Here is a 27,390-nt window from a genome sequence, read left to right as displayed (position 1 = left end):
GCTTGAGACCCCCCCGGGACCACCCGCTGCCCCGGGGGGACCTGGGTGCATGGGGACCCCCAACGTGGGGTGCAGGGGGACCCAAAGACCCACGGCGAGTGCGTACACACCAGCTTTATTACAAAAATTAGAGCTCTAGTGACCCCCACGCGGGGTCCGGGGGCGCCCCCGGCCCCCCATGTCCCCCCCGGCCCCCCGCCGGCCTCGGCCCCGCTCCTCCGCCGGTGCCCGCGCCAGGGTCAAGGCCACGGGGCTGCTCGGGGACGGGGTCCCCCCAGGAACGGTTGGGGTTCAGCTTGGGGAGCGCGGTGCAGCTGGGGGGTGCCCCCAGCCCCCGGGCGCTGGCGGTGCCCCCCGCCTGGCCCCGGCCCGGGGGGACCCGTGGCGGTGGTGCCGGGAAGGGCCCTGCGGGCCCTGGTGCTGCTGGGGGGGTCAGCCCCGGGTGCTGCTCCCGCGCTCCCCCAAAAGCCAGTACGTCCTCACCTTCCCCTTGCCCTGCGGAGAGAGGGGGCGGGGGTGCAGGGGGTCCCCGTTGCCCCAGGGGTCGGGGTGCAGGGGGGGCCCATAGCCTCAGTGGATTTGGGGTGCAGGGGGTACACGTTGCCCCAGGGTTTGGGGTGCGGGGGGGACCCATTGCCCCAGGGGCTGGGGTGCAGGGGGGCCCATTGCCTCGGTGGGTTTGGGGTGCAGGGGAGTACACATTGCCCCAAGCATTGGGGTGCACGGGGGGGCCCATTGCCCCAGGGACGGGGGTGCAGGAGGGTGCCCATTGCCCCAGGGCCTGGGGTGCAGGGGGGGCCCATTGCCTCCATAGGTTTGGGGTGCAGGGATTCCCTATTGCCCCGGGGCTGGGGTGCAGGGGGACACACATTGCCCCAAGCATTGGGGTGCAGGGGGGGACCCATTGCCCCAGGGGTCGGGGTGCACAGGGCACCCATTGCCCCAAGCATTGGGGTGCAGGGGGGTGCCCATTGCCCCAGGGGTCGGGGTGCAGGGGTGCCCAGCGCCCCAGCAGGAGCGGGGTCCGGGAGGGAGGCATTGCCCCGGTGGGGTTGGGGTGCAGGGGGTGCTCGTTGCTCCAGCGGGGCTGCGGGCTGAGGACGCGGGGGGGGCCCAGCTGGGGGGACCCCACTGGGGCAGCCGGGGGGGGTGGGCTGGCGGGGGGGCCGGGGCTCACCTTCATCTCCACGTCACCCCGCAGCTCCAGCTCGAAGCAGCCGAACTCCTCCAGCACGGCCTTGGTCACCGCCGAGATGTGGATCTTCAGGGCTGGCGGGAGGCGGCCCCGTCAGCACCCACGGGTGCCCGGCCCGGCCCCAGCCCCGTCAGCACCCATGGGTGCCCCTCACCTTCCCCGTTGGACTCCATGCGCGAGGCCGTGTTCACCGTGTCCCCGAAGAGGCAGTACCGGGGCATTTTGAGACCCACGACGCCGGCGCAGACAGGTCCTGTGGGGCGCCCGGTGAGCCCCCCCAGCAGCCCCGAGCCCCGACCCGGCCCCCTCGCTGCGGGCTCCCAGCCCCGGTGGCCCCGCTGTCCCCCCCTGGGTGCTGGTGTCCCTTCCCCTGTCCCTGGGGTCCATGGGAGGGCTGGGTGCCCCCCTGCCCCATCGGGTGCCCTGTCCCCCCCATCCCTGCTGGGCCATGTCTCCCCGCCCCACAGACCCCTGGGGCTGCCATGTCCCCCCTACCCATGAACCCATATGGGTGCCATGTCCCCGTCCCTGCTAACCCACATGGGTGCCATATCCCCATCCCTGCTAATCCATATGGGTGCCATATCCCCATCCCCATCCCTGCTAATCCATGTGGATGCCATGTCCCTGTCCCCATCCCTGCTAATCCATGTGGATGCCATGTCCCTGTCCCCATCCCTGCTAATCCATGTGGGTGCCATGTCCCTGTCCCCATCCCTGCTAATCCATGTGGATGCCATGTCCCTGTCCCCATCCCTGCTAATCCATGTGGATGCCATGTCCCTGTCCCCATCCCTGCTAATCCATGTGGGTGCCATGTCCCTGTCCCCATCCCCACTGACCCATACGGATGCCACATCCCTGTCCCCGCTGACCAATATGGATGCCTTGTCCCCATCCCTGCTGACCCACATGGGTGCCATGTCCTTGTCCCTGCTGACCCGTGTGGGTGCCGTGTCCCCATCCCTGTCCCCACTGACCCGTATGGATGCCACATCCCTGTCCCCGTCCCCGCGGCCCCATCCGGATGCCACATCCCTGTCCCCGCTGACCCGTGTGGATGCCGATGCGCAGCTTGAGCTGCTGCTGCGGCCGGTGGCGGATGCGGAAGGAGCGGACGGCATCCAGCAGCGCCAGGGCCATGCGGGCCACCTCGCGAGCGTGCAGCTTCCCGTTGCGCACCGGCAGCCCCGACACCACCATGTAGGCGTCCCCGATCGTCTCCACCTGGGTAGGGGACGCACACACCACCGGGGACACGCTGTGGGTGCGACGCCGGCTCTGGGGTGTCCAGCGTGACCCACGGTGCATGCATGTTTGTGCATGTGCATGCGTGTGCATGCGTGTCCTCACCTTGTAGACGTCGAAGTTGTCGATGATGGCGTCGAAGCAGGTGTAGAGGTCGTTGAGCAGCGTCACCACCTGCATGGGGGTGCTCTCGGCCGACAGCGCCGTGAAGCCCACGATGTCGCTGAAGTAGATGGTGACGCTGTCGAAGGCCTCCGCCTGCACCGTCTCCCCCCGCTTCAGCTGCTCCGCCACCGAGCTGGGGGTGCAGGGGGTGGGTGAGGGGGGGGGCACAGCCCCCCAACCCCTCCTGGGGGCACGGCGTCCCCACCCTCCAGCCGTGCCGGGGGGTCCTTGGGGTCTCCAGCCCTCTGAGGACCCCCAGCCCTGAGCAATGCTGGGGGGCCAGGGTCATCCTTGGCACCTTCAGGTACCCCAAGCCCCAAAGAGCCGTGGCAGGGGGTCCTTGGGGGCTCCAGCCCTCCAAGCACCCCCAGGCCTGAACCAAGCTGGGGGGTCCTTGGGGTCCCTGGCCTCTTCAGGCACCCTGAGCCATGCAGGAGTCTGGGGGGGTCCCCAGTTCCTCCAAACACCCCTGGCCCCAAGCCACATGGGGGTCCTTGGTGTCCCCAGGGGGTCCCCAGCCCCTCAAACACCCCCAGCCGCAAGCCATGTGGGGTCCTTGGTGTCCCCAGCCCCCCCCAAGCATCCCCAGCCATGCAGGGCATCCATGGGGGACCCCAGCCCCGGGGTGCCCAGCAGCGGGGGGCGCACAGAGGGCCGGGGCCCCCCCGGTGCTCACTGGGGCAGGATCTGGTAGAGAAGAGCCTCAGCCTTGCCCTTCTCCTCCAGGTAGGCTTGGGTTCGCTCCTCCACCAGCTCCTCCAGGTTGTTGGCGTACTGCTCCATGCGGGACAGCAGGTTGTCCAGGATGTTGCTGCTGCTCTCCCTGCGGGCAGGGGGTGAGCACCCACCTGGGGACCCTTTTCGGGGTCACCCATCACCCACGGGGCTGGGGGAGGCGGAGGTACCTGTTGAACTTGCGGAGCTGGACCTTGATCTGGTTGAAGTCGGGACGCTCCAGCACGTCCTCAGCCCAGCAGTGCTGCATCAGCTGGCCCAGCTCCTCCATGTGGCACCCCACATTGGCCGAGGGGCGGAAGCTGGGGCGCTCCCCGCTCTTCACCCGCTCAATGATCTCTGTGGGGCCAAGCACCCGTCAGTGGGTCCAAACACCCATCAGTGAGTGCAAGCACCCATCAGTGGTTCCAAGCACCCATCACAGCATGTCCAAGCACCCATCAAGTGAGGCCAACCATCCATCAGCTGGTCCAATCACCATCAGCTGGTTCAAGCACCCATCAGCTGGTCCAATAACCCACCAGCAGGTCCAGCCACCCACCAGTGGGTCGAACCACCCATCAGCAAGGCCAACAACCCATCAGGTGACCCAAGCACCCATCACAGGAGGTCCAAGCACCCATCAGCTGGTTCAACAACCCATCAGCAAGTCCAAGAACCCATCACAGGAGGTCCAAGCACCCATCACAGGAGGTCCAAGCACCCATCAGCTGGTCCAACAACCCATCAGCAGGTCCAAGCACCCATCAGCTGGTCCAATAACCCATCAGCTGGTTCAACAACCCATCAGCAAGTCCAAGAACCCATCACAGGAGGTCCAAGCACCCATCACAGGAGGTCCAAGCACCCATCAGCAGGTCCAAGCATCCATCAGCTGGTCCAACAACCCAGCAGCAGGTCCAACCACCCATCAGCTGGTCCACAACCCATCAGCTGGTCCAAGCACCCATCAGCAAGTCCAAGAACCCATCACAGCGGGTCCAAGAACCTGTCACAGCAGGTCCAACAACCCATCAGCGGGGCTAAGCACCTATCACAGCAGGTCTAAGCACCCATCAGCTGGTCCAAGCACCCACCAGTGGGGCCAAGGACTCATCAGCTGGTCAAACCACCCGTCACCAGGTGCCTGGCACCATCGCCCAGCCCTCCTGCTCACCTTTGGGGCTGAGGTCCATCCCCTCCACGTAGAAGACGCCGTTGCGCAGGGCGATCTCTTGCAGGATGATGCCGAAGCTGTAAACGTCACCCTTCTGCGTGCCGCGGGCCGGCGGCGTCTCCATCCGCAGCAGCTCGGGCGCCGTCCACAGCTTCTCTGTGGCACCAGGGAGGGGGCTCAGGCCGGGCAGGGACCCCGGGCAGGGGCTGCTCCTGGGGCGGGTGGGTTGAGGACGGGCAGGGTGCTCACTGGCGAAGAGCGCGTGGGAGTCCTCGCCGTCGGGGGCCACGCGGAAGCTCTCCAGCCCGTAGTCTGTGATCTTCAGCACGAAGCGGCTGTCCACCACGCAGTTGGAGGACTTGAGGTTCCCGTGGGAGACGATCACCCCGTTGTGCAGGAACTGCATCCCCTGGCAGGGCGGAGAGCGGTCGGACCTGCTTGTCCCCCCCCTCCGTGGGAACGGGGGACCCCCATGGGAACTGGGTGCCCGGTGGGAACCGGCTCGTTACCTTAACGATGTCATGGGTGAGGGAATAGCGGAACATCCAGTCCAGCGTGATGCTCTCGTTCTCCAAGATGTCCTGGGGGCGGCAGGGTCACGTTGCTGTCCCCGCACCATGGACGCTCCCGGGATGGGGGACAGCATCCGTCTGCCCGCTGCGGTCGGCTCCCTCCCGCCCCGGTAGAGCGGCTCTGGGCAGCCCCGACGCTGGGTGATGGGCACCGTGCAGCCCCGACGCTGGGTGACGGGCACTGTGCAGCCCCGACGCTGGGTGACGGGCACTGTGCAGCCCCACCGCTGGGTGATGGGCACCGTGCAGCCCCGACGCTGGGTGACGGGCACCGTGCAGCCCCGACGCTGGGTGACGGGCACTGTGCAGCCCCACCGCTGGGTGATGGGCACCGTGCAGCCCTGATGCTGGGTGATGGGCACCGTGCAGCCCCGACGCTGGGTGATGGGCACCGTGCAGCCCTGATGCTGGGTGATGGGCACCGTGCAGCCCCGACGCTGGGTGATGGGCACCGTGCAGCCCTGATGCTGGGTGATGGGCACCGTGCAGCCCCGACGCTGGGTGACGGGCACCGTGCAGCCCCACCGCTGGGTGATGGGCACCGTGCAGCCCCGACGCTGGGTGATGGGCACCGTGCAGCCCTGATGCTGGGTGATGGGCACCGTGCAGCCCCGACGCTGGGTGATGGGCACCGTGCAGCCCTGATGCTGGGTGATGGGCACCGTGCAGCCCCGACGCTGGGTGACGGGCACCGTGCAGCCCCACCGCTGGGTGATGGGCACCGTGCAGCCCCGACGCTGGGTGATGGGCACCGTGCAGCCCTGACGCTGGGTGATGGGCACCGTGCAGCCCCGACGCTGGGTGATGGGCACCGTGCAGCCCTGATGCTGGGTGATGGGCACTGTGCGGCCCCGATGCTCGGTGATGGGCACTGTGCAGCCCTGACGCTGGGTGATGGGCACCGTGCAGCCCCGACGCTGGGTGACGGGCACTGTGCAGCCCTGACGCTGGGTGATGGGCACCGTGCAGCCCCGACGCTGGGTGACGGGCACCGTGCAGCCCTGACGCTGGGTGACGGGCACCATGCAGCCCCGACGCTGGGTGACGGGCACCGTGCAGCCCTGACGCTGGGTGACGGGCACTGTGCAGCCCCGACGCTGGGTGATGGGCACCGTGCAGCCCCGACGCTGGGTGACGGGCACCGTGCAGCCCTGACGCTGGGTGACGGGCACCATGCAGCCCCGACGCTGGGTGACGGGCACCGTGCAGCCCCACCGCTGGGTGATGGGCACCGTGCAGCCCCGACGCTGGGTGACGGGCACCGTGCAGCCCTGACGCTGGGTGACGGGCACCATGCAGCCCCGACGCTGGGTGACGGGCACCGTGCAGCCCCGACGCTGGGTGATGGGCACCGTGCAGCCCCGACGCTGGGTGACGGGCACCGTGCAGCTCTGACGCTGGGTGATGGGCACCGTGCAGCCCCGACGCTGGGTGATGGGCACTGTGCAGCCCCGATGCTCGGTGATGGGCACCGTGCAGCCCTGATGCTGGGTGATGGGCACTGGAAGGAGAGGCTCCAGCCCCAGATGGCTGCCAGGGAGCCGGGACCCCGCCGGTACCTGGAGGCTCCCGCGCGGGCAGTACTCGGTCAGGATGCAGATGTTCGGGGGGTCGGTGCAGGCGCCGATGAAGCGGGTCAGATGCTCGTTTTGGATATCCCGCATCTAAGGTGGAGCAGGGTGTGGGACCAGGCTGACGCCACGTCCCACCCACCCCACCCAGGGGACGCTGGGCTGGGCACCCCTATTCCGCCGCGCGGCGCCGAGCCGGGGTCCACCTACGTGCTTCAGCTCGAACAAGACCTTGCGCGTCAGCTCGATGCGCTTGCGGTTGAGGTGCTTCACGGCCACGAGGTTGCCCTGGGGAGACACGGGGTGATGGGTGCCCGGCGGGGCGGTGGGTGCCCACGCCCGCTCCCGCGCCCCCATACCTTGTAATACGCCGTCTTGGCGTAGACCTGGAACTGCCCCTCCGCCGTCATCAGCGAGCCGTAGTTGGAGCCCCTCTGCGGGAAGGGACGTGGGGTGAGCCCGGTCCCTGGTCCCCATCCCCGGAGCAGGGCTGGGGACGGGATGGGTGCTCACCAGGGAGAGGGTGAGCTTGCTGCCGGCGCTCCGGAGGTGTTTCTCCAGGCTGCTCATCTGCACGTCCTCCCAGCGGATACGCCACAGCTCGGCCGCCAGCTCCTTCTCCAGCTGCAGCTTCCTGCGCCGGGAGGGCAGGGTGAGACCCCCGGGGTCTGTGTGTCCCCCCTCCGGCCCCGCCACCTCCAGGGACAGCGGCGCAGCCTCGGGGTCCCCCTCCCCGCCCCCGGCACCCCCACCTGTAGATGAAGAAGGAGGTGATGGTGATGGCCAGGAGGATCAGGCTGACCACGAGGGACAGGACCTCCAGGGTGGACAGGCTGGCTGCACAGCGAGAGGAGGGCGGTGAGGGGCTGGCGGGTGCCCGGGGCGGGGGGCTCGTGCCGTGTCCCCCCCCGACACCACTCACCTTTGTGGCACAGGGGGTTGCTGTTATCAAAGCCACAGGGGGGGACGTCAGAGGGGACCGCGTTCCCCGGCCAGTGGATCTCGCGCCCCGGCACCATCTGGATCTTCTTGGTGGTGCCATTGTAGTTGGCCACGATCTTGGGGAGGGGAGGGCAAGAAATGGGTGGGGGGAGGCCCCCGGCCGCCCCGTGGGACCGGCTGCCCCCGCGCCGGGGCTCACCTGGAAGTCCCCCCGCGCGGGGTCCATGTCCCACAGGGAGTAGTCGCTCTCCCGGTCCCCGTTCTCGTCGATCTTCAGGAAGCCGGTGACGCCTGAGGACGGAGGGTGAGGGGCTGGGGGGGACCCCCAGGGACCCCAGCCCATGGGTGGGGGTCTGATCCCAAAATATCATCCCGGGAGTGGGGCAGGCGGGAGCCTGGCAGGCGGCACCCAGCTGGGACAGGGACGGGGACGGGGATGGGATGGGGCTCACCGTAGAAGGTGCGGTTCCACATCTGGCGGGTGATGGCGGAGGCGTTGGTGATGGAGCCGCCCCGCTCCAGCGTCTCATTGACGGCCTGGGCGTAGAGCAGCACCCCGTCGTGGAAGGCGGCCGCGATGAAGTTCATCTGGGGGCACGGGGATGGCTCGGGGACGGGGCGCAGCCGGGGGGTCCCCGTCCCCTCATTCCCAGCAGCCACAGCTCATCCTGCAGCTCCTCATCCCCAGCAGCCTTGGCTCCAGCCTGTCCCTGGCTCCATCCCGTGTCCCCCTGTCCTCAGCTCCATCCCGTGTCCCCCAGCAGCTCCAGCTCCATCCCGTGTCCCCTGTCCCCAGCTCCATCCCATGTCCCCAGCTCCATCCCATGTCCCCCAGCAGCTCCAGCTCCATCCCATGTCCCCTTGTCCCCAGCTCCATCCCATATCCCTGAGCAGCCTCAGCTCCGTCCCGTGTCCCCCAGAAGCTCCAGTGCCATCCCATGTCCCCCTGTCCCCAGCTCCATCCCATGTCCCCCAGCAGCTCCAGCTCCATCCCATGTCCCCTTGTCCCCAGCTCCATCCCATGTCCCCCAGCAGCTCCAGCTCCATCCCATGTCCCCTGTCCCCAGCTCCATTCCATGTCCCCTTGTCCCCAGCTCCATCCCATGTCCCCCAGCAGCTCCAGCTCCATCCCATGTCCCCTGTCCCCAGCTCCATTCCATGTCCCCTTGTCCCCAGCTCCATCCCATGTCCCCCAGCAGCTCCAGCTCCATCCCATGTCCCCTGTCCCCAGCTCCATTCCATGTCCCCTTGTCCCCAGCTCCATCCCATGTCCCCCAGCAGCCCCAGCTCCCTCCTGTGCCCCCCTCGCCCCGTGCCCCCCAGCTTTCCCAGCCCCGTGTCCCACCAAGCCGTCCTTCATGGAGAAGTTGAAGTGGGCGCGCGCCTCCTCCTTCAGCCGTGCCAGGAAGGGCCGGTACTCGGGGTTTTCGGGCTCCTTGTAGGTGATGATGGTGACGGCCTGGGATGGGGACAGCGGCTGGCAGCGGGGCTGGCGGGACCCCGCCGGGGACAGGGACCCTGCCCGGTCCCCTTGGGGACGGGGGTCCCAGGCTGTGGGCAGGGGCTGCCGGCCTTTCTGCCGTGCCTATTAATAGCCTCTGCTCCAGGCAGCGCCGGAGCTGGGACCTGGGGCCATTAATCTCGTTTCCTTCCTCCGCGGTGGCTGCCAGCAGCGGGGAGCGAGTGGGGGAAGGCGGGGGCTGCTCCGCCAGCCCCGGCACCCACCGCGGCCCCGCTCCCCGCGCCGGGGTGCGCACACGTGGCTGGGTGCCCGTGCACATGCACACGCGTGCGTGGTGGGTGCCCGCGCACGTGGCGCACGTGGGTGGGTGCCGGTGCAGAGCCCCGGGCTCACCTCGAAGGCTTGCCGGGCGCTGGCGTCGTGGCGGTCCCCCCGCTTCCAGGGCCGCTGGGGCTCGGGGAAGCGGCTGCCCTGCAGGCTGGCCCCAAAGATGTCGATGTAGAAGAAGGCGTAGTCGCCGCGGGTCAGCCCCTCGCGCCCCGCCTGCAGCATCAGCTCCCGCAGCGTCTCCGGGGCGCAGCACACGTAGACGACTGCGCGGGGCGAGGCGGCTCATGGCACCCCAAGACCCCAGCCCAGCGTCCCGGGGGTCCCCGGTTAAGGCGCGATACGGGAGGGGACGTGCGGTGGGTCGTGCTGCCGAGCGGGCGGAGGGCGGCCAAGCAGGATGCCAGGTAGTGAGGGGGTCCGGACCCCCGCTGCCTGCCCCCCGCCCCGTGCCCTGCCCTCCCCTGCCCTCCCCTGCCCTCCGCCGCGGGCGCCAGGCCGAGGTTTCCTGTTTTCCCGACTCCGTTTCCTCCCAACTGCGGCCCAGATCGCCGGCAGAGATTGATTTTCGGCAGCACGGTGACCCCGGTGGGTGCCGCCTGCCCCACTGCCATGGTCCCCTTCGGCACGGGGTCGCGGTGCTGGTGGGACCGCGGGGTGCTGCCCGGCACAGAGCATGGCTGTGCCACCCACCAGGGCCGCGGGGCCCCAAAACAGCACCCGTCGAGGCCAAGCAGCAAGATGGCGAGGCCGGGGACGGCCGGGCGCCACCCACCCAGTGCCAGCCCCGTCGGCACCCGCTCCGCTGGTGCCACCCGGGACGGCTCCGACTGGAGCAGCTGGCAGGGACGGGGACGGAGCCAGACTGGGCCACCGGGACGGAGGGGAGCGGGGCAGGTGGCCACGCTCAGCAGCTCCCGGTGGGGCACGGTGTGGGGCGGGGGGCCGGGGGGGTCGGGGTGCGGGGCCGGGGCAGCACACGCGTGGGCAGTCATGCAGCACGCCCGTGTACAGCCGTGCAGAGCCGTGCGCACCCGTGCAGAGCCGTGCACGCCCGTGTACTGCCACGAACACCCGTGCACAGGCATGTAGAGCCGTGCACAGCCACGCTCCCTCGGGCAGAGCCACGCACACCCGGGCAGAGCCGCGTAGAGCCGTGCACGGCCGCACACAGCCGTGCACAGCCGGGCACTGCCGTGAGCACCCGGGCACTGCCGTGAGCACCCTTGCACAGCCCTGTAGAGCTGTGCACACCCGCGCACACCCGCGCGGAGCCGTGCACACCCGTGTACACCTGCGTGGAGCCGTGTAGAGCTGTGCACACCCGTGTACACCCGTGTGGAGCCATGCACACCCGTGCCCCGCACCGGCCCCCCCCCCCCGGCCGCCCCGGCCCCTCTCCCGGTGCCGGTGCGGGGCGATGCCCCCCCGCCGGCGTGCGCGTGCCCCCGCACTCACCGCGCCCCTTCTGCTTGATCTCCTGGATGATGAAGGAGAAGTTGCCACCGTCGCGGAAGACCACGTCCAGGACGGTGAGGTTGCGCAGGGTGGGCAGCTGGACGTACAGCCCCTCGGCGGCGAAGAAGTACGGCCGGTCGTCCACCTTCTCGTCCCAGTAAACCAGTAAAGCCCGACGGGTCCAGTTGAAACGACGATGGAGCTGCACGCCCAGTTCACCCAGTTTACGGTGACTGGGACCGGCGCGGGTGGTCAATCCGAATTCCTCTCGCTTGTCGTCGAAGCCGTGGGCTTCGGCACCCGCTGTCACCAGTGGAAGCCGCCAGTGGCTGGTGAAGCGGGCGACCGGTGCTGCCGTGTAGACGCAACCGGGTCCCAAAAAAGCGGCGGGGTGATGAGCGAGCCGGAGGTCGACGGCGGCCAACGGCGCGGCCATTTCGGAGCAAACACCGTGGCGATCCTCGCTGCTCCCGAAAACCCACCGTAGGGTAAAGCCGGGTAATAAATCGGGACGGGCGTTGACGGCGGCGGCGGCTAACCGCACCGCCGGCCCCACTCGTGGCCAAGCCCACGGGTAGGTGAGGTTGCGTTCGGGTAACACCACCGCTAGAGTCAACGCGGTCGTCGCCGCCGCCGCCGCCGCCGTCACCGCGCCGCAGAGCACGGCCAGCACCGCCAGCATCGCCCACGGAGAGTGGCTTTTCCCTCCCGTGGCGGGGCTGAGCCTTTCCTCCCCCCCCCCACCGGTGACACAAAGGGCCGTTATCATCCACACCGAGCTTAACTCCTTCCTCCCCGTCCCCACGGCGTCCACAGAGGACCGGGATGGAGGATGGGGCCGCCCGGTGGTGGGTGTGGATATTCCCACCCGTGGCAAGTGGGGTGGGATGGTGGCGAGTGGGCGCGGTAGCCGGCGCACGCCGGGACACGCCGTACGGCGTGCGCCGGCTACCGCGCCCACCGGGGGTTCTTCCGTCACGGTCACCCGTGGCGGGGGGCTGAGACCTGACAAACTCATCGGCAGGCAGGGATCACCCCGCAATCCCACGCTCCGCCGGGCTTCGGGTGGTCCCGAGTGGGCTCCGTGGGACACACACACACACACACACGGAGGGGACTCGGGCCCCGCATCCCGGTCACGGGGAGGTTGCCCCGCTCCGAGGGCTGCGTGGCTGCCGGGGAGGTGCACAGCGCTGCGGGGGGGACACGCGTGGCCCCGGCCGTCCCGGGACGCTGGGCCCCGCCGTGCCGGACCGGGTCAGCCTCAGCGGGGAGGAGCGTTAGGGAGCGCCAGAAGCGGTGGCAAAAATTAAAGTGATTAATTAAGGTGTTAATGAGGGGGGAAAAACCACCCGCGGGGAGGTGAAAAAGCTACTAGCAGAGGATGGTTTCGATCCATCGACCTCTGGGTTATGGGCCCAGCACGCTTCCGCTGCGCCACTCTGCTGCTTGCTGCCTGCTCCCTATCGCTGCCATAGGTACCCATTCAGCTTCCGCGCATGCGCACTGAGCGCTCGGGCCGCTCCATTCATGAACTTCGTACTCCCTCCAGCGGCCGCCCGCCGCCCAGCGCGCGCGCCCGGCCTGCGCCGTGACTGGTCGCTTTCCCTCCCGCCCCGCCTCGGATTGATGGTCGGTTCAACCAATGGTTCGCAGCGGTATGCTCCCAGTGGGCAGAATCGCGTCGAGCGGGAACCAATAGGCGAGCGGGTTGTTGCGGGGTTGTGGGATCGCAGCCCGGCGCGGGGTCTCCACAGCAGCGGCGTTCATTGTTCGGAGCGGCGGAACCATGAGGTGAGCGGGGCCGGGCCGGGCCGGGGGGTCCCCGCCCCGCGGGGCGGGAGGCCCGGGCCCCCCCGGGGCGGTGCTGGGGCCCCTCCGGGAGGGCCCGGGGGGAAGCGGGGGGACCGGGGCCGCTCTCCCGCTCCGCTAACGCCGTTTCCCTCCTCTCTTCCGCAGGGGCGATCGAGGCAGAGGCCGTGGCGGACGCTTTGGTTCCAGGGGAGGCCCTGGCAGTGGGCGAGTCTGGCTTCTGCTTTAGCGAGGGTGGCTCTCTCAGCGTGCCAGGCCTAGGGGGGGGCGCGGCCGCCCCTGGGGGCGAGCTGCCGGGGCGCAGGGACCGGGGCTGGAGCTTGCAGCGTAGCGCAGGATAACGGTGAGGCGTAGGGCTGGGGGGCGGGGGGTGCTGGCCTCGCCAGGCCGGGTCTGGCAGCGCTGCGGAGCCCTCGGTGCGCGGCCACTGCCCGGTGGCACCGGGGCGGGGGGGGCAGGTAGCGTTAGGGGGTGATAAAGAAACCTTTCCTGTTTCTGTAGGGCCTTTCTCGCGTCTCGGGACCAAACCTCCACGGAACGGGGGGCGTTGGGCGATGAGGAACACGGCGGCGAGCGGGCAGGCATCCCTACAGAGAATAAAGTTCTTTTTTTCTTTCCCCCTTTAGGTTCCGGCCCTTTGTGCCGCACATCCCCTTTGATTTCTATGTCGTGAGTAACCCTCTGCTACGGAGCTGTTTGCAGGCAACAGCTGCGGGACTTTTCCGTGTTTAAAGATGCTGCCTTAAAAACCTCGTTTGCTGACTTTGATGGTTTAACTTCTTTTAGCTTAGCCGGAGTAAAGGAGCTCCCTGCAAATGCCGTTGGTTCAGTAACTAACCCGAAATAGATCTTCTTACTGTCTCTGTTGTTTGGAGCACTTGTCTCACACGGGATGACTGGGATGCAGTTGAGTAATAATCACCACAAATAAACGCCTTGATGGAGGTTTTTCTGCTTTAAAGGCACCTCACTCACCCAGCCCCTGGGTTCTGTCAGCTCTAACACAAACCTCGCGGGTTACTCCCAGAGCTGTCACTCGCCCGTCCCATGTTCTCCGGGCTCTTTTGCCGTGTTGCTCCTCACAAGGACCCACTGCAACGCCCGTTTCCCACCTTTTACAGGAGGAAATAATTTCCTCCTCTTGCCGCGCATCTGCCCTTTACAGACTTCCAAGGCAAAAACATTCACCCACTCTTCCCTTCCCGGCCCCGTGGCTGCGAATCCCATCGTAGTAACTGAAAAGCTCTGGCCATCTGCAAACAAAGGGTGTTATTCTTCAGGGACTGTAATATAGTTAATAAAAACCCTCTTGATAGACCCGTTCTTAATTAGATCTGCCCTGCCTCACACCCCGTAGTTGCACGGCGGCTCCTCTGCCGTTCCGGAAGACCCGCCGTTCCCGTCAGCACGGTGAGAGCGTACGGGCAGGACAGGCAGCTGCCCTCCCTCCCTTAAGATAACGTGAAAGTGAAATGATAAAAGCGACAAGTGAAAAGCACAGTGGGGAATCGCAAAGGAAACGAGCGCTGGAGAATAAAAAACATGGAGTAAATTTTGCTGATGAGTGGGTTGAACCAAAATCTTTTTCTCGGGCGTTGCCGTCTGATGTCTGATCCCGTTTCAGTGCGAAATGGCTTTCCCCCGCGTAAAACCTGCCGCCGACGAGACTGCGTTCAGTGAAGCCTTGCTGAAGAGAAACCAGGATCTCGCTCCGACCGCTGCTGAACAGGTTTTGTGCCGAAAATTGCCTTAAATTCTTTGGTGGGATGTTACTGCAGTGCTGGAGGATGCAAAACCAGACAGTCCTTCAGAGAGCATAGCCAGGAGCAGTCATTACCAGCCTGAAAGTAATTACTCCTCTCTGAAATAAGCACTGCAGTAGAAATATGGGTGGAGTTTCTTGGACAGTGATTTTTAAATATGTTTCTTTTATCTGTTTATTATATATCTTGCATCAGGGCTGTCTGCATTACGCTGTGCAAGATCAGATTATTTCAAGTCATACTGGACAACGGACTGATAACAGCACCCCTCTCTGTTTCCTTTTCAGGCTTCCATTCTTTCTCTGGTGACCAAAATAAACAACGTGATCGACAATTTAATTGTAGCACCAGGAACGTTTGAAGTGGTGAGTCCAAAAGTGGGGAGCTTGGGGAAAAAGCTACGTGGGGAGATGCTTCGGCACGAGGGATGCCGGTGGTGTAGCTACCAGACCCGGCCCCAGGTGGGTTAAAGGTTTGTGCCGACTCCCAGAAACGTAGCACGCGCGTTAAATTCACTAATTTTTGCTTTGCTTTTTCAAACAGCAAATCGAGGAGGTTCGCCAGGTGGGTTCCTACAAGAAGGGCACCATGACGACGGGGCACAACGTGGCCGATCTGGTGGTGATTCTGAAAATCCTGCCCACCCGTGAGTACCGGCTGCGCGGCTGCCGACTGAACCGCGGCGCGCGGCCCCGCTCTAACCGCCTCCTGCTGCTTCTCCCTAGTGGAAGCTGTGGCAGCCTTGGGAAACAAAGTCGTGGAAAGCCTGAGAGCGCAGGACCCTAGCGAAGGTGGGACGCTCGCCTGTGTGGTACGGGGTCGAGGGGACAGGGCTGAGGAGGACGGAGGCTGATGCGAGGCGGTTTCCCCTTGAGCTGCCAGGATCTGTGGTCTTTCCTGCGTTCCCGGGTGGAATGCCGGAGGTCTTCCAGCCCCTCCGTGAGGAATTCTTGGTCTTTCTCCCCAGTCCTGACCATGCTGACCAACGAGACCGGCTTTGAGATCAGCTCGGCCGACGCGACGGTGAAGATCCTCATCACCACGGTGCCGCCCAATCTCCGCAAGCTGGACCCCGAACTACACCGTAAGAGCTCAGCTCGCTCTGCCCCGCGCAGGAACCTTCACCGGGCTGGGGGAGAGCCGGCTGCCTCCCCCCCCCTCGCCTTTGGGTTGAAAAAAACAGGTATTTCCGCTTCTTTCAGTGGACATCAAAGTGCTGCAAAGCGCCCTGGCTGCCATCCGCCACGCTCGCTGGTTCGAGGAGAACGCTTCGCAATCCACGTGAGTTTGGCCTCAAACAGGAACTGCCGCTCCGAGGCCTGGTCGAAATTATCTTTACCGAGAACGGGGGGAAGCAGGGAGAGCTGTTCCTGCAGCAGGAGGGCGCGCGCCGCGTTACGAACCCTCCTCCTGCCGTCCTCTGCAGGGTGAAGGTCTTAATCCGGCTGCTGAAAGACCTGAGAATTCGATTCCCTGGCTTTGAGCCGCTCACGCCCTGGATTCTGGACCTGCTGGTGAGCGCGAGGGGGACGGCTGATGGCCGTAGCCAACTCGTAGCTGCTTGCGCGTACCTGGGCTCCGGCACAAAGCAGGAGTCGGGATTCCTACGCTTCCTTTGCGGGAAGCCGCTCTCCTCCTAACGCCCTCTTTCTTTTTTCACCTCTTCAGGGGCACTACGCCGTGATGAACAACCCCACCAGGCAGCCCCTGGCGCTCAACATCGCCTACAGGTCTGTCGCCATTTGCTTTGCTCGTAGAAATTCCCGTTACCGTCTCGGTTCTGACCGTAGCAAACACAAGCGGCGGCATCTCGGGGCTTGAAGCGACCTGCACCGGGGACAGAGCAGACTCCTCGCGTAGATGTGCCAACTGCAGACTTTCTGGCTGCGTTTCTGTGCTGGAACGGTCTGGTTTCTAACCCAAAACGTCTCGTCCTGTAGGCGCTGCCTTCAGATCCTGGCGGCGGGGCTCTTCCTCCCTGGATCTGTTGGGATCACCGATCCCTGCGAGAGCGGGAACTTCAGAGTCCACACGGTTATGACGCTGGAACAGCAGGTGAGCCGCCTCGTCTGCCGCGGGCGAAGGGACTAGAACCCGTCCGCGCTCTGACTCCTCCCCGTCCCCGCAGGACATGGTGTGCTACACCGCGCAGACGCTCGTCCGGATTCTCTCTCACGGAGGCTACAGGAAAATCCTCGGCCAAGAAGGCGACGCCAGCTGTAAGTGGGATCGGCGCAACGCATGGGTCTTCCTCCGCGCAGGCTGTCAGCGTCTCGGTGGGGGATTGGGACCGGTTTTCTGCGTTGCTGGAGAAAGTTAAGGGCTCTGAGGAGAAGCGACTCAAACCCCAGAGCGGTGGGGAGGGGAAGCGGGCGAGGCGGGGTGTCCTGCTTCCCCCTGCGCATCCTGGGGACGGGGCTTCTCTGCGCTGCCCAAGGCCGCCCTGGTCCTTCTTCGAATCACAGAGTCGTTTGGGTTGGAAAAGACCCTTAAGATCGAGTCCAACCGCTAACCCAGCGCTGCCAAGGCCACCACTAACCCATGTCCCCAAGCACCACATCTCCCCAGCTTTTAAATCCCCCCAGGGATGGGGACTCAGCCCCTGCCCTGGGCAGCCTGGGCCAGGCCCTGACAGCCCTTTGGGGGAAGAAGTTTTTCCCAATACCCAACCCAACCCTGCCCTGGCGCAGCTTGAGGCCGTTCCCTCTCGTCCCATCGCTTGTTCCTGGGGAGCAGAGACCGACCCCCCCGGCTCCAGCCTCCTTTCAGGCCGTTGCAGAGAGCGATGAGGGCTCCCCTCAGCCTCCTCTTCTCCAGGCTGAGCCCCCCCAGCTCCCCCAGCCGCTCCTCCCCAGCCTTGTGCTCCAGCCCCTGCCCCAGCCTCGCTGCCCGGCTCTGGCCACGCTCCAGCCCCTCCAGGGCCGCCTTGGGGTGCGGGGCCCAGCGCTGAGCACAGCATTCGAGGGGCGGCCTCACCAGTGCCCAGCACAGGGGCACCATCCCTGCCCTGCTCCTGCTGGCCACACCAGTCCCGACACAAGCCAGGGTGCCACTGGCCCTCTTGGCCACCTGGGCACCCTGCTGGCTCATGTTCAGCAGCTGTTGACCAGCACCCCCAGGCCCTTTCCCCCCGGGCAGCTCCCAGCCGCTCTCCCCACGCCTGCAGGGCTGCACAGGGTAAGCTTGGGGTGAGCTGCGGGCTCATGGCCACTGTTTCTGCAGACCTGGCTTCCGAAATGTCCACGTGGGACGGAGTGATAGTGACGCCTTCTGAAAAGGCTTACGAGAAGCCTCCAGAGAAGAAAGAAGGAGAAGAGGAAGAAGAGAATCAGGAAGAACCTGCTACAGGCGAGGAGGAAGAAAGCATGGAGACGCAGGAGTGACGTGCCCCGGGGCCGCGCTCCCCCTCCGCAGCAGGACCCCCGCCGCCGGGTGCCGCTGGCCGAAGGACGCGAAGAACCGAGGACCGAGCCCGTCCTCCGCGAACGCAGCCAGCTGACGTGACCTCTCCCTCGTATGTGTTTTTATAAGTTGCACATTAAAGCGTTCCCCCCTTTCGAGTGCGTCCTGTTTGTTTAGGTAGCAGATGCACGTTAAAGAAGGGGGGGCAGAAAAAGGTCTAACGGTGGGAGGGGTCCCAGAATTTGGGGATGCTGAACCCCAAGCTGCTCTCTGCGGGTTCTGCTTTCCCCGAGGGACATCAAGGGATGGCTGCGGCCGTGACGCGGGAGCGTTACAGACTCGCACGGCTTCACCGGCCCATAAGCAACACGTGATTACTTTTATTACGGCGCCTACAAATCTGGAAATGCAATTCAGGGTCCCCCGGTTCCTTCAGCTGCAGCCGAGGAGCTGCGGCCTCACTGTGCAGGACTTCTCGCCCCCTCCCGTGCTGCGGACGCGCAGGAGAACGCTGCTACAAACAGGGATACCCGCTCCCCTCGCCAGCGGCCCGTTCCCTTCGCTGTCCTTACGGGGTCGCACCCGTCACCATCCAGGGCCGCTCCGGCCCGGCTCACGGCGCTGTCGGCGCAGCCGTGGTGCGAGGCGGATTCGGCCCGGCGCTGCCGCGGGTGCCTCACTTGCCGGGCAGGCCCTGGGGGTAGCCGCCCGCCGCCTCCAGCATAGCCCTCCTCCGTACCGTCTCCTTGGCCACGCTGTGGTTCAGCCTCCGCAGCCGTTCCTACGCAGGGGAGCAGCAGCCATCAGGACCGGGGGAGCTGGGATCCCCCAAAACGCCGCAGCCCCCAACCCCTCGGGGTCCCCGCGCTGACCTGGGCGTTCTGCAGGATGTTGTTGACCAGCACCACCCTGCGCCGGGCGTTCAGCAGCTTCTTCACGTAGGGGTCGAGGTCCAGCGCCACTTTCTGGTCCTCATTGATGCGGCAGAGCTCTGGGGAGAGGGCAGAGGCTGGGAGCGGGTCCGGGGCACCGCGGACCCCGGGGGCTGCGGGGCAAACCCCACAGCGATGACCCCCCGCCGTGCCTCACCCGTGGCCAGGCTGTCGATGTGCTCCCGCAGCTCCACCTGGCTCTCCCTGCGGAGGGGACGGCTCGGTGGCCAGCACAAAACCCTCGACCCCAGCCCCACGGCCCCAAACCCACCCCTGCTCCCTCTCCAACACAGAACCTGCACCCCCAGCTGCCCCTAACTCCCAGTCCAAGCGCTCACCCCGGCCACCTGCATCCCCCTCAGCCACCCCTACCTCTCCCCAGCCCAGCTCCGTGCTCCCCCACCCCACACGCACCCCTAAAGCCCCCCCCCCCCAGCCCGGGGACCTGCCCCCACCGCCCCCAGCCCCTGCGGCCCCCTCAGCCCAGCTACGAACCCCTCAACTCCCCACCCAGGCACCCCTAAGCCACCCCCCTTAATCCCCACCCCCCCCAAACTGCCGCCTCCCCGGCCGTACCTGCCCCTCAGCCCCGCTCCCTGCTCCTCACCCCCCTCAGCCCCGCTCCCGCCGTCCCCCTCAGGCGCCCCGGGTCCTCCTCCCTCCTCCTCCTCCTCCTCCTCCTCCTCCCGGACCCCGCTCCCGCTTCCCGGACCTGACGGCGTGGACGTGTCCGTCGAGCTGCCTCACCGCCGGCCGCAGGAACTGCAGCAACCCCTCGGCGAACAACTCCCGGGCCGCCGGGCCGCCACTCCCCGCCGCCATCTTGGCGCCGCCAACGCCGCGGGGGCCGCCGGGAAATGGCGGCGGCGCGGGGGCCGCTGGGAAATGGAGTCCGCGGGGGCGGGAAGGAAACTTCCGCCCCGCGCCGCGGGGGCCGCTGGGAAATGGAGTCCCGGGGCGCGGCTGTGGGCACAGCTGGAGGCGCAGCTGGAAGCGCAGCTGTGGGCACAGCTGGAGCCGCAGCTGGAGCCGCCGAGCACCCGCGGAAGGCGCAGACAAAGCCAGGCGGCACCCCAAACCCCTTCATACCGGTTAAAAGCAGCCCCCGCCGCGCGTTTTTGGTACTTTCTGCTTCTTTTTTTTTTTTTTTTTTTTCTTTTTTTTTTGCCTTTTTCTTACAAAAATTAAATTAAGAGGAGCGGGGGTTAGCGCAGGGGGCCCGGCTCGGCGGCGGGCATGGTGTGCAGGACCTCGTCCAGCAGCTGCAGGGCGCGGTGGAGGTGCACCTCGATCCAGCACGGCGTGTGCTTGATGCTCTGCCGGGGGTAGTCGGGTCCCCAGCCCTTGACGAAGCTCAGCCGCAGGATGCACAACCGCCGCAGGTCGTCCACGCCGATCCCCGCCGCCGCCGAAAGCCCTGCCCGGGACGGACACGGCCGTAGGGGGGGATCCCCATGGCCACGGGGGTCCCGTCCCCTCCACTCTCCCAGCCCCGGGGGCTCACTCACCCACGGCGGGCGCGATGCCTCCCACCGAGCCGGGACCCGGGATGTTGCCGGCCACGGCGGCAGCCTGAGCGGCGGCCGCAGCCTGGGCCGTGGCTGCTTGCTGCTGCATCTGGCGGTGGCACTGGCGCAGGTCAAATACCTGGGGGGCAACGCAGGGGGACCCCTGAGCAGGGCGGCATCGGGGCGGGGGGATACCCTGGGGACCCCCTTCAGCACAGGCACGAGGGTTCCTCCATCCCTGGCGCCCCTCCATTGTCCCTCAGCATTGGGGACCCCCTTTAACATGGACATGGGGCTCCCTCCATCCCTGGGGTCCCTCCGTTGACCCCCAACATGGGTGACCCATTGCCCAGGACCCCCTTTAATGTGGGCACAGGGGTTCCTCCACCTCTGGTCCCCCCATTCGCCTTCCAACATGGGGGACCCCTTGCCCGGGACCCCCTTTAACATGGGCACGGGGGTCCCTCCATCCCTGGTACCCCATTTTCCCTGGGGATGCCCCACCTTGATGTAGGCGCCGGGATAGATCTTGTGCACGGCGTCGCCGGGGGCTCTCCCGGCCTCCCGGTCCAGGTAGTAGCTCTGCACGAAGACGGCGTGGTCGCTCAGGCACCGCATCCAGACGTCGCCCTCGCCCCGGCACTCCAGCTGCACGCCCTTCCCGATGTGCAGCCTGTCCCGCAGAGACCGTCAGCGCCGGCACCCCCCGGGCTGCCCCCAAAATCCCCCGTTAGCCCCCCATATCCCCCACCTGCCCCGTACAGCCCTCATTTGCCCTCTATATCCCTCTTCTGTCCTGTACATTGCCCATCTCCTCCCCTATGTCCCTCCTCTGCCCCATCATCCCCCAGTTGCCCCCTATATCCCTCTTCTGCCCTGTTATCCCCCAGTTGCCCCCTATACCCCCCTTCTGCCCTGTATAGCCATTTGCTCCCTATATTCCTCCTTCTGCCCCATCAACCCCCAGTTGCCCCCATGCACCCTTTTGCCCTCCATCTCCCTTTTCTGCCCCATCAACTCCCATTTGCCCCCTATATCCCCCCACCTGCCCCATATATTCCCCATTTGCCCCCTATATCCTCCCTTCTGCCCTGTATATCCCCCATTTGCCCCGTATATACCCCATTGGCCCCCTGCATCCCCCCTTCTGCCCTGTACATCACCCCTGCACCCCCAAGCACCCTTTTGCCCTCCATCTCCCTTTTCTGCCCCATCAACTCCCATTTGTCCCCTATATCCCCCCACCTGCACTGCATATCCTCCATTTGCCCCCTATATCCCCCCACCTGCCCCGTATATTCCCCATTTGCCCCCTATATCCTCCCTTCTGCCCTGTATATCTCCCATTGGCCCTCTATATCCCCCTTCTGCCCCCTACATCACCCCTGCGCCCCCATGCACCCTTTTGCCCCCCATCTCCCCCTTCTGCCCCATCCTCCCCCATTTGCCCCCTATATCCCCCATTTGCCCCCATCTCCCCCTTCTGCCCCATCCTCCCCCATTTGCCCCCTATATCCCCCTTCTGCCCCATCCTCCCCCATTTGCCCCCTATATCCCCCCATTTGCCCCCTATATCCCCCTTCTGCCCCATCCTCCCCCATTTGCCCCCTATATCCCCCCATTTGCCCCCTATATCCCCCTTCTGCCCCCTACATCACCCCTGCGCCCCCATGCACCCTTTTGCCCCCCATCTCCCCCTTCTGCCCCATGCCTCCCCCCCCCCATTTACCCCCATTCCTTCAACCCCCATTCCCTCCTGTGCCCCCCAGCTCCCCCCTCCCCTTTTCCCCCACCCTGCCCCGTCCCCCCTCGCCCCCCGCCCCACCGGGCCCGCTCGCTGGCGTCGGTGCGGTGTACGTTGGAGAGCTGCCCCAGGCAGAAGCGGTCCCCCCCTGAAGGGTCCACGTAACCGTCCACGACGACCACGGGGCAACTGGACGGCACCTTGAAGATCTCCCCCACCTGCACGTCCATCTCGAAGTAGGCGATGGAGCACCAAAACTCTGGCCCTTGGGGGGGGACACACAGACAGAGGGGGTCAGGGCACCCATGGCTCGAGGATGGGGTGATTACCGGGGTCCTAATTAGGGTGGGGGGCACTTACCAGGATGGGTGGACACTGGTTGCTGGTACGGCCCGGAGCTATGGTGTGGGGGCCCTGGGGAGGGGGCAAACACAGGGTCAACGCAGCGAAAGGGCTGGGACCTTGCCGACGACCCCCCCAGTCCCCCCCAAACCTACAGTAGTGGTTGGGGTGGTGGAGCGGGGGCTGCGGGTGGCTCCGGCTGCTGGGCTGCAGCGGGGGGGTGGGCTGCGACCCCCCCAAGCTTGGTGCATAGACGGCTGCGCCGGTCCAGCTCGCTGGTGAACCTGAGGCAGGAGAGAGGGTGGCCGGGGGGGTGTCCATGTGCGGGACCCCCGCCGAGCTGGGGGATGCGGGGTGTTCCCGGTACTCACTGTGGTAGGGCGGCTTGGGGTAGCCGTTCTGCGGGGGGGGCTGCGCCGGGGCGGCCGGGGGCGGCGTGGGGCAGGCGATCTGCAGCAGCCCCTCGCCGTGGGGCAGCGAGAGCAGGGAGCTGCCGGGGGCCACTGCGGGGGGGACAACAGGGTGGGGGGGCTCAGGCTGACGCCCCCAAACCCTTCCCAGGGGATGGGGACGGGGGTTAACGGGGTCTCACCTGGGGGTGACATGGGCAGCGTGGGGTAGAGGCTCCCGGGGACGCGGGGGGACTCGGGGAGCTGCAGGGGGGGCAGCGGCTGGCGGTAGGGCTCGGCGGGGGGCAGACGCGGCGCCCGCTTGGCCCCCTGCTCCCGGCCGGGCGGCACCTCCATCTGCACACAGTCATGGACAAACTCCTCCTTCACCAGGCGCGTGGGGGGCACTGGGGAAGGGGGGGGACACACACCGGAGACCATGGGGGGCACGGGGACCCGCTGCGGGGGGGGTGTGCTGGCTCCGGGGGTGCTCCCCGCCGGCCCCGTGCCGGGGTCTCACCTGTGCTCTGGATGCTCAGACCTGCCGGGGAGAGATGGGGCGGGGGGGGCGCGTTATGGGTGCTGGCGGTGGGCGCGGGGCGGCCCCCCCCCTCCCGGGGGTCCCGGCGGTGGCGCTGGGACTGGCTCACCGATGGCGGGGGCCACCACGCGCTCGTAGTGGTAGGGGTTGACGCAGACGCTGTCGTACTTGAGGTCGAAGGCGAACTGGCAGAATTTGACGTGTTTCAGCTCGTTTTTGTGTAGGTCGGGCCAGCGCCAGAGCCGGGCGTAGATGACGTGGGGGAACCCCTTCCTGCCGGCCACCTGCGGGGAGGGGGGACAGGACGGGGACGCCGCGGTGATGAGGCGGGGGTGCGGGGATGGTCCCCCCCATCGCCCCCCACCTCGGCTGACTGCATCCAGGCCGGCTGCACCGTGCCGCAAACCGCGTGCCCGGTGCCGGACCCCCCCAGCGACCCCCCCAGCGTGGGGGCTGGCGCCGGGCCGGGACCCCACGGCAGCCGGGGGGCTCCCCCTGCGCCTCCCTGGCTCCAGACATAACAACCCCCCCGCTGGCCCCCCCAGCCCGGCTCGCAGGCTGCCAGACAGTGACTCATCCCGGGAAGGGGGGCAGAGTCGCCGGGGGATGCCAGCGCGGGCAGGGGGGAACCGCGGGCAGGGGGCAACGCTGCCTGCAGCTGCCCCTGCCTGAACGCATCTGCCCCGAAAGGTGGGGGACCTCTCCCTGTCCCTGTCCCCCCCCTATCCCCAGATGCCGCGGCTGCGGGTGGGTGGGTGCGAGCCCAGACACTGAAGTCAGCGTGGCTCCCAGCCCGGAGCCGCAGGCTCGACGCGGCAGGGGTCCCCCTGTGCACCCCTCCTCGCGGGGGTCCCCTCCACCGGACCCCTTGCTGCCCGGACGCCTGGGTCCCCCCAGCTCGGGGAGGGCTGGGGGGGTCTCGGGGCGCCAGGATGGGTCCCCCCAGCTCAGGGAAGGCTTGGGGATCTTGGGGCATCCCAACACCCAGGTCCCCTAAGGTTAGGGAGGGCTTGCGTGGGGCGTCACGGGGCACCTGGGTCCCCCCCAGCTCGTGGGGTCTTGGGGGTCATGGGGCACCCCAACACCGGGTCCCCCCAGCTTGGGCGGGGCCACGGGGCACACGGGGGGCTGTCAGGCCGGCACGGTGGGGTTACCTGGAGCCGCCCGTCCAAGGTGCGCTGGATGGTGACGCACTTGCTGGGGTGGGCGCCGTTGGTGGTGACGGCGGCGATGAGCGAGTCGAGCTCGTCCTTCTTCTCCTTGAGCTTCTTGACCAGGCTCTCGATGGCCCGCTTGGCGAAGGTCTCGTTCTCCCCGCCCTGCCGGTGGCACATCAGGCTGTGCACGATGCTCAGGCAGGCGTCGCTGCTCGTGGGCGCGCCGAGGGACATGGCGCTGCTCCCCTGCAAGGCACGGCACGGCACGGCCCTGCCTGTCACCCCGCGGCAGGGGACCTGCTGTCCCCCCTGCCCTCGCCTGCACGGCCGCCGTGGCCACCGAGCCGGAGTTAAGCACCGCACGGGGCGCCGGCGCCCATGGGGCAGACACAGGGTGCTCGATGCTGGCAAGAGGGACACGCAGCCCCTGCGTGGCACCGGGGACGCAGCAGCCCCCCAAAACAGCACGTGGCAGGCGAGGAGGACGTGGGACAAAGCCGTGTGTCACCTCAAAGCAGGGGCCCAGCCCGGACGCCTGGGTTCCGCGGTCCCTGTCCAGGGTTGGAAGAGGCACAGGGGTTACAGCAGTGCTGGGACACTCAGGGTGTCCCCAGCTCCCCACGGTCCCTGGCTCCGACGGCAGCAGAGCCAGAGCTGGGCCACAGCGTCACGCTTGGCAGCGTGCACGGGCGTGGGGACACCGGCCGTGTCACACCAACGGCCTGGCAGGGAGCGCGCCTGCGTGCACGCAGCGTGCAAGGGTGCCTGCGTGCGTGCAAGCGCTCGCTCTGGGCCGGGGTGATGGACGCGTGCTCCGCGCTGCCTGTCCCATCGCTGGCGCGGGGGCCAGACTAAACAGAGCCCCAGCTTGGCGCCACTCCTTAACCCCTCGCTCGCTGCTGGGCTTCTCCCTTTCCTGCCTCCCCTGCCAGACCGTGTGCATGCCAAGAGCCGCATGCATACGCACACGTGCCGGGGCCCCGCGAGCATCCACCCCCCCGGCCGTGGCTGCGCCGGGGCTCTGCGCCCGCTGCGGTGCCGCTGCAGCAGGGTCCCAGCTCCGCGTCACGGCGGGTGCAACGCTCCAGGGCCTGGGAAAAACCTTGGGCCGGCGGCAGACACAACAAACCGTCAGCCCCTGCTCCGCGCCACTTATCCGCGGGACAAGAGGCAGGCCGTCCTGCCAGCGCCCTGCCTGCTCGTCCCCCGCCGTGCGGGCGCCGGGCCACGGCCCCCCTCTCGCAGCAGCGATGCCGCTGGCCGGGCTCCTCCGGCTTGAGACGAGCCAGATGCCATCGGCCATGGGGACACCTCCAGGGATGCTGGAGGGGCCCCGCGGAGCTCCCCGTGGCTGGGGCACAACCCTGAGCACCCCGCCAGGCTCTGGGGTTCGCCCTGTGGGTGCTAACGCAGCCTCGGGCACCCATCCCGGGGATGCCCGGTGCTGCCCTGATGCCAGCACTCCTGCCTGCTCTCTGCCAGCCCGCTCGTCCCCAGGGGCCCTGCCTGCCTGGCATGCTCTGCCTCAGGGCTCAATTTTGAGGCCAAAGGAGGTGAAAGAGGGCGGTGGGGACTCTGTGAGCAGGGGCTGTCCAGGATCGCCCGGGAAGGAGCATCTGGGGGCCCCAGCTTCAGTCCCGGTTCCCCTCAGCTCCGGTGGCTGGACCCCAAGGCCAATGCCGGCTGCTCCAGGAAGGACTCGAAGGGCCAGGGCTGTCTCCAGCCCCATCCAAAGCTCAGCCCAGTCTGGTTTGGGGGAAACGGGGGTGAGCGGGGGCCAGAGATGGCTTCTGGCTCCAGCTCCCCCCGGGGATGCGACGGCCAGGAGCACGCACCGGCTCTCAGAGAGGACGGCTGTCCCCGTCGGCACCGCAGGCAGAGCGGACCCCAAAAGGCCCCTCCTGCCCCGGCGTCGGAGCGAACCAGAGGAATAATGAGGCACCTCATCGTCCCGCTCCAGATGGGAAGTGACATTTCTGTGCGAGCCTTTTGTCCCAGCCGAGGGGACGTGGCTGGGGGCTTTTCACAAACCTGTCAGGGCTCCTCCTGCGGCAGCGCGGGGCTGGGATCGAGGTCTCCCCTCCTCCCCACCCCACATCGCTCCTGCTGTAAAAATACCTCGCTGATCCCGTGGCCCGAGCCCCAAAGCCAGGGCCAGCCTTGTCCCCCGGCCCAGGAGGGGGACGAGCAGCGCGGGCTGGGGGGAAGCCAGCTCCCGCAGCCCCCGCACGGACACGGACTCCGGCCTAATCTCCTTGGCTGCGGGGCCGCTAACTTTGCTCCCAGATAATTCCAAGGGCAGGGACAAAGGGACCGGCGGGTGCCTGGGTGGGGACTTTATTCCTGCCTGCGCTTCCCTGCTGCCAGCCCGGCTTCTGCCCCCAGCCCGGCTCCGGCTGCCCGGGCTGGGAAGGGGGATGCTCGCCGTCCTTGGAGCCTTGGCTCACGGAGGGAGGGTGCGACGGGAAGCAGGAGGGACGCCCCGGCAAAGCGGGTGCCAAGGGGGCATCCCCGCCACGTCCCAACTCCCAGGACTTTGCGGGGCAGCAGCCCACCTCCGTCCTGAGGTGGCCGGCGGGCTGAAAATGGGTGTTTTCCCTGGTTTTGGTGCAGCCTCGGAGCGGGGTTCGGGGCTACCGGCGGGAGGGAAGCGGGGAGAGGCGCAGAGGGGCCGCCCGACGGGCGGGGGTCCCCGCGCCCTGCCCGGCCCCGGCCCCGGCCGCGCAGCAGGGCGCTGTAACGGGGGCGAGGGCCCGGGGGTGCCGCAGGCAGGCGGGGCCGGCAGAGGGGGGCGCCGGGCCGGGCGCAGGGCTCCGAGGGGGGGACGAGAGCGGGGACGCCCCGCGGGACCCGGGGGGGATGGCGGGGGGAAGCACGCACCGGGGCCGGGCTGGCTACTCACCTCCGCCGCCCGCCTCTCCTCACTCGGGGCCCGGCTCCCGCTGCATCTCCTCCGGCTGCCCGCACGC

The 27,390-nt window shown here is 67.3% G+C and overlaps 4 protein-coding genes across 6 annotated transcripts; 1 reads left to right on the top strand and 3 right to left on the bottom strand.

Moving 5' to 3' along the window:
* Window positions 1-203: 203 nt before the first annotated feature.
* On the bottom strand, window positions 204-11,577 carry NPR1 (natriuretic peptide receptor 1). The gene is made up of 21 exons (XM_082332783.1): window positions 10,832-11,577; window positions 9,440-9,639; window positions 8,930-9,043; window positions 8,037-8,172; window positions 7,784-7,875; window positions 7,565-7,700; window positions 7,395-7,479; window positions 7,156-7,276; window positions 7,002-7,076; window positions 6,853-6,930; window positions 6,631-6,735; window positions 5,009-5,080; window positions 4,749-4,908; window positions 4,500-4,655; window positions 3,514-3,682; window positions 3,285-3,431; window positions 2,549-2,741; window positions 2,248-2,422; window positions 1,350-1,448; window positions 1,178-1,269; window positions 204-495 (listed from the first exon to the last, which is right to left on the bottom strand). Exons 1-21 carry the CDS (start codon window positions 11,511-11,513, stop codon window positions 433-435), a joined length of 3,150 nt encoding a protein of 1,049 aa, XP_082188909.1. The 5' UTR covers window positions 11,514-11,577; the 3' UTR covers window positions 204-432.
* Window positions 11,578-12,530: 953 nt separating this feature from the next.
* Window positions 12,531-17,963, top strand: ILF2 (interleukin enhancer binding factor 2). Of its 3 annotated transcripts, XM_082333252.1 has the most exons (14): window positions 12,531-12,625; window positions 12,791-12,850; window positions 13,270-13,312; window positions 14,268-14,372; window positions 14,694-14,771; window positions 14,950-15,052; window positions 15,132-15,197; window positions 15,374-15,490; window positions 15,609-15,687; window positions 15,833-15,920; window positions 16,075-16,136; window positions 16,347-16,461; window positions 16,535-16,625; window positions 17,629-17,963. In XM_082333252.1, exons 1-14 carry the CDS (start codon window positions 12,621-12,623, stop codon window positions 17,787-17,789), a joined length of 1,173 nt encoding a protein of 390 aa, XP_082189378.1. In that variant the 5' UTR covers window positions 12,531-12,620; the 3' UTR covers window positions 17,790-17,963. The 3 variants fall into 3 exon arrangements, with proteins under 3 accessions (XP_082189378.1, XP_082189380.1, XP_082189379.1); XM_082333254.1 differs by lacking the exon at window positions 12,531-12,625 and having other exon boundaries at window positions 12,791-12,834; window positions 13,271-13,312; XM_082333253.1 differs by lacking the exon at window positions 12,531-12,625 and having other exon boundaries at window positions 13,270-13,549.
* A 205-nt stretch (window positions 17,964-18,168) lies between these two features.
* On the bottom strand, window positions 18,169-19,614 carry SNAPIN (SNAP associated protein). The gene is made up of 4 exons (XM_082333255.1): window positions 19,453-19,614; window positions 18,898-18,944; window positions 18,681-18,799; window positions 18,169-18,589 (listed from the first exon to the last, which is right to left on the bottom strand). The coding sequence occupies exons 1-4, from the start codon at window positions 19,560-19,562 to the stop codon at window positions 18,485-18,487; spliced, it is 381 nt and encodes a 126-aa protein (XP_082189381.1). The 5' UTR covers window positions 19,563-19,614; the 3' UTR covers window positions 18,169-18,484.
* A 44-nt stretch (window positions 19,615-19,658) lies between these two features.
* Window positions 19,659-27,390, bottom strand: LOC309600711 (mothers against decapentaplegic homolog 4-like). Its single transcript, XM_082333251.1, has 12 exons — window positions 27,324-27,390; window positions 24,419-24,667; window positions 23,374-23,548; window positions 23,244-23,264; window positions 22,927-23,130; window positions 22,706-22,837; window positions 22,490-22,618; window positions 22,353-22,406; window positions 22,074-22,257; window positions 20,753-20,921; window positions 20,249-20,387; window positions 19,659-20,157 (listed from the first exon to the last, which is right to left on the bottom strand). The coding sequence occupies exons 2-12, from the start codon at window positions 24,653-24,655 to the stop codon at window positions 19,946-19,948; spliced, it is 1,656 nt and encodes a 551-aa protein (XP_082189377.1). The 5' UTR covers window positions 24,656-24,667; window positions 27,324-27,390; the 3' UTR covers window positions 19,659-19,945.

Source organism: Platalea leucorodia (genome assembly GCF_965183815.1).
Source record: "Platalea leucorodia genome assembly, chromosome: 24".
In the NCBI taxonomy this organism is placed as follows: Eukaryota; Metazoa; Chordata; class Aves; order Pelecaniformes; family Threskiornithidae; genus Platalea; species Platalea leucorodia.
Note: the sequence above shows the minus strand (reverse complement) of the source record. Positions and strands in the feature narration are given on the sequence as shown.

Bases quoted from the DNA above. Each gene is read 5' to 3' on its own strand.
- ILF2 (XM_082333252.1), top strand. The intron at 15,053-15,131 runs GTGAGTACCGGC...GCTTCTCCCTAG, and splicing joins TCTGAAAATCCTGCCCACCC to TGGAAGCTGTGGCAGCCTTG. The intron at 16,137-16,346 runs GTCTGTCGCCAT...CTCGTCCTGTAG, and splicing joins GCGCTCAACATCGCCTACAG to GCGCTGCCTTCAGATCCTGG.
- NPR1 (XM_082332783.1), bottom strand. From the start codon at position 11,513: ATGCTGGCGGTGCTGGCCGTGCTCTGCGGCGCGGTGACGGCGGCGGCG. The intron at 9,044-9,439 runs GTGAGCCCGGGG...TCCCCATCCCAG, and splicing joins GCGCCCGGCAAGCCTTCGAG to GCCGTCACCATCATCACCTA. The intron at 496-1,177 runs GTGAGCCCCGGC...CTCTCTCCGCAG, and splicing joins GGGGTGACGTGGAGATGAAG to GGCAAGGGGAAGGTGAGGAC.
- SNAPIN (XM_082333255.1), bottom strand. From the start codon at position 19,562: ATGGCGGCGGGGAGTGGCGGCCCGGCGGCCCGGGAGTTGTTCGCCGAG. The intron at 18,800-18,897 runs GTGAGGCACGGC...CCCTCTCCCCAG, and splicing joins CATCGACAGCCTGGCCACGG to AGCTCTGCCGCATCAATGAG. The intron at 18,590-18,680 runs GTCAGCGCGGGG...TCCCCTGCGTAG, and splicing joins ACATCCTGCAGAACGCCCAG to GAACGGCTGCGGAGGCTGAA.
- LOC309600711 (XM_082333251.1), bottom strand. From the start codon at position 24,655: ATGTCCCTCGGCGCGCCCACGAGCAGCGACGCCTGCCTGAGCATCGTG. The intron at 23,549-24,418 runs GTAACCCCACCG...CCCTCCCCGCAG, and splicing joins CCTTGGACGGGCGGCTCCAG to GTGGCCGGCAGGAAGGGGTT. The intron at 20,158-20,248 runs GTGAGTGAGCCC...CGTCCCGGGCAG, and splicing joins AGGCATCGCGCCCGCCGTGG to GGCTTTCGGCGGCGGCGGGG.